This window comes from Medicago sativa, chromosome 4 (genome assembly GCF_051527215.1).
Source record: "Medicago sativa cultivar Bolivia chromosome 4, Bolivia_mono, whole genome shotgun sequence".
Taxonomy (NCBI): domain Eukaryota; kingdom Viridiplantae; phylum Streptophyta; class Magnoliopsida; order Fabales; family Fabaceae; genus Medicago; species Medicago sativa.
In genome coordinates this window covers 71,874,449-71,878,236 of record NC_140752.1, presented here as the reverse complement: position 1 = coordinate 71,878,236, position 3,788 = coordinate 71,874,449, and the positions used below count along the sequence as shown (strand labels likewise).

At 34.4% G+C, this 3,788-nt stretch overlaps 1 protein-coding gene across 1 annotated transcript; it reads left to right on the top strand.

Annotated features, from left to right (window-relative positions):
- Positions 1–414: 414 nt before the first annotated feature.
- Positions 415–3,418, top strand: HEMC (hydroxymethylbilane synthase). The gene is made up of 5 exons (XM_085703012.1): positions 415–708; positions 1,434–1,839; positions 2,284–2,490; positions 2,822–2,999; positions 3,088–3,418. The coding sequence occupies exons 1-5, from the start codon at positions 503–505 to the stop codon at positions 3,198–3,200; spliced, it is 1,110 nt and encodes a 369-aa protein (XP_085559138.1). The 5' UTR covers positions 415–502; the 3' UTR covers positions 3,201–3,418.
- The last annotated feature ends 370 nt before the right edge of the window (positions 3,419–3,788 follow it).

The window sequence follows — 3,788 nt, the reverse complement described above, 5'->3', positions numbered from 1 at the left end:
CGGTTTGCTTTGTTCCAAGAACATATAAAAAAGGACAACCCAGTGCACTAAAGCTCCCGCATACGCAGGGTCCGAGATGGGGTCCCATCAAGAACATATCCCTCTTGAAATTATATATTGCATGTTTCAAAATTATATAATTCAAAACCTGTTTATTTTTTTTTTCAACTTCCATTTACATGTATTTTTTTTATTTTTTTTTTACCGTACTGCATTAACTAGTTCTAAAAGACAGAATCTAGTATATACTTGTGTGATTCAAGAGTTGTTAAAATCAAAATTTCCAGCCTAGTTATCATAATTTTGAGACATATAATAAGATTGCAATTGGCAATGTAATTGGGTAAGGTAGGTCCCACAAGCTCTATCTTAGAGATCTTGTCAAAACAAAAAAATACAGCTCTATCTATCTTTGAGATCATATCATATCACAATTCATATTTCATTCATCAATACTCATAAATCAATTCACTTCTTCAACTGTGAACTATTTCACACTCAAATGGAGATGACCCTTTCTTCCTCTTCTGCATTCTCTCTTCCTTCTACACCTTCCAATCCTTCCCCTTTCCTTCTCAGTTCTTCTTGTCCCTTCGCGTCTTTCAAAATCCCACCTTTTTCCAAATGTCGTATCAGAGCTTCCGTTGCTGTTGAGCAACAGACGCAACAAACCAAAACTGCGATTATTAGAATTGGTACTAGAGGAAGGTAATTCACTCTTTTTTGCTTCTGGGTTCTTTTTATTTTCGCTTAAAGTGTTCAACTTTAAGCTTAATTTTGCATTTGACTTTTTTTATGCTTCTGGGTTCTTTTTATATTGGCTTAAAGTGTTCAACTTTAAGCTTAATTTTGCATTTCATTCTTTTCTGCTTCTGGGTTCTTGTTATTTTAGCTTAAATTGACCAACTTTAGCTCAAATTTGCATTTTTTTTTTGGCATTTATTTTAATGGGTTGGTGCTATATGTTAGGTTAAATTGTGTTTGATAAAGTTGTTTCACATGTTGACTTGGTGGATAGTGTGTTGTTGACATTTGGTGATTGTTATTGTCAAAAGAAAAGGGGTTTTGTTTTATGCAAGACACATGTTTGATGTTTCGTCATTCAAGGATTTTGCCATATATCAGTATTTTGTTTTACAGTTTTTTGTTTAATGCATGTATAGAATCTCAACAGATCTCAATACACTTGCTTAGAAGATAATTTTAGAAAGGGATAATTGAAATAATGAATTAAATGCTTGCAATCATCTTGGTAGATATAAGTGATTTTTTAGATACAATTGAATGTTTAAAAGAAAATCAATCCCATATTTGGTTTCTTTTGTTATGGATTTTTTTATTTTTTGTTTTTATTTAGCCTATGCTATTAGTTAAATGATTATGAATGCTTTCATTGTTGGTTTAACAAATTCCTATGTTTACATTTAGAGCAGTCCACTAGCTTTGGCTCAGGCACACGAGACTAGAGACAAACTCATAGCATCGCATACAGAGTTAGCCGAAGAAGGGGCTATTCAGATTGTAATAATAAAAACAACCGGTGATAAAATACTGTCGCAACCGCTTGCAGACATAGGTGGGAAGGGCTTGTTTACTAAAGAAATAGATGAAGCACTCATAAATGGGGACATTGACATTGCAGTTCACTCAATGAAAGATGTTCCTACTTATTTGCCCGAGAAAACAATTTTGCCATGCAACCTTCCACGAGAGGATGTCAGAGATGCGTTTATATCATTGAGTGCAGCTTCACTAGCTGATCTACCAGTTGGAAGTGTTATTGGTACCGCATCACTTAGACGAAAATCACAAATCCTCCACAGATATCCATCTCTAAGTGTAAGCTCGTGTATTCTTGATTTTTCCATTGTTTAGTGTCTTCCATATTGGTTTTTACATCAAACCATAATCATTTTTTATTGGGCTGGTTCAGTTCTGATCAAAGCATTTAATGCATTCATAATGGATGTTTGAGTTAATAAACAAACATTAGTTTGTATAATTGTCTTGTCACCATTAACAACATGGATAATGGTTGAGTGTAGAGTAATAGGCAATGTCATGCCTGAGAATCATACTCGAGGATACTGGGCACTACCTGTGTTTTATATAGCTATTGTCTGTAGCAATTTCCCATGCCTTCTTTCTTTATTTTTCTTGTACATTTTTTCTTTGTCTAATGTCATTTAATTGTTCTTTCATTGCTTTATTTCTGTCATTTAGCTTTATGGAAAACCGACGGATTCTTATTGATTTTTACTCAACCTATAATTATAATCTCAGGTGCAAGATAATTTCCGTGGAAATGTGCAAACAAGGCTTAGAAAACTAAGTGAGGGGGTTGTCAAAGCTACCTTATTGGCTCTAGCTGGACTGAAACGATTAAATATGACAGAAAATGTTACTTCAACACTGTCAATTGATGATATGCTTCCAGCTGTTGCCCAAGGTGCAATTGGAATAGCCTGTAGGAGTAATGATGATAAAATGGTGAGTGTTTAACTATATTTTATGAACTTGCCTATTGTCTGACTTGTTGAAAACACTTTTTGTGTTTAAATTTTGGTTGTATAATGTTTGACTATATTGTGAGCTATTGGCTGTTGTCAATCAAAAGTTAGAAGTATAGGTAGATATACAACTCATTTTGATATAAAATTTATTCGAACCATGCAATGACCCCCTTTCCCCAATATCTGAGAATTTATATTGACGAGGAGCTATTGCATCTGAAATATTTCAATTCAAGGAGCAAAGGATTTTGTACTTGATATACTTGCGCAGTTTAGTTTTACCATATTTGGTCGTCTGATTTCTGCAGGCAGAATATCTTGCTTCACTGAATCATGAAGAAACAAGATTAGCAATTTCCTGTGAAAGAGCCTTCCTTACGACTTTGGATGGTTCTTGCCGAACGCCTATTGCGGGGTATGCTAGCAGAGACAAGGATGGAAATTGCTTGTTTAGAGGATTAGTTGCTTCCCCCGATGGAACCCGTGGTATGAACATCTTTGCAGTAAATTTGTTTAATTTGTGACTCATTAAAAGTTATCAATCTTAAGCTTGCCCAAAACTCCGTTTGTGCAGTGCTTGAAACTTCCAGAATCGGTCCTTATGCTTATGATGATATGATGAAGATGGGTAAGGATGCGGGTGAGGAGCTTCTTTCTCGAGCTGGACCTGGTTTTTTCAATAGTTAATAACCTAGATTATAAGTTTCAACACTCAATCGGTAACACAGGTATGGTAGGTTGTATTATCAGAGGTTTTAAAATGGGTGCATTCCTAGTTTGTTATTCTTTTTCAACTGAACTCCTTATCAGGATCAAATTGTTGTATTTTATTAGGTGATTGGAAAGCCAAATTTTTGTAATATTTATTGTTCCTGCAATAGTGAAGTTTTAGAGTTCCCGCTTAACACGGAAATTTCAATAGGTGATTCTGGACTCTGGTTCTAGAAAGCAACAATTAAAATATATGTTGGTGTTGTTTTCTTTATAATGTCAAAAAATGTTGTATTGTTAATGTTGAGTTCCTAAAAATTTTGAAATTGCAAAAAAAGGGTTGGTTGTTCCCAAAAATGTTATCTATTGAAGAGATGCTGTGACAATATGTAGCATTCTGTAGGCATGTTTTGTAGAGGTTCCTCCTTATTCATTATATATTCTCACTTCCTTTCAACATCCTTCTTGGCAGCCTTGGCATTTTGGCTGTTGTATATTCATAGAGCTAATAGCTTGCATAAATTCTTGCTGTTTATTTCTGAGAAAGAATATCAATAAATCTGG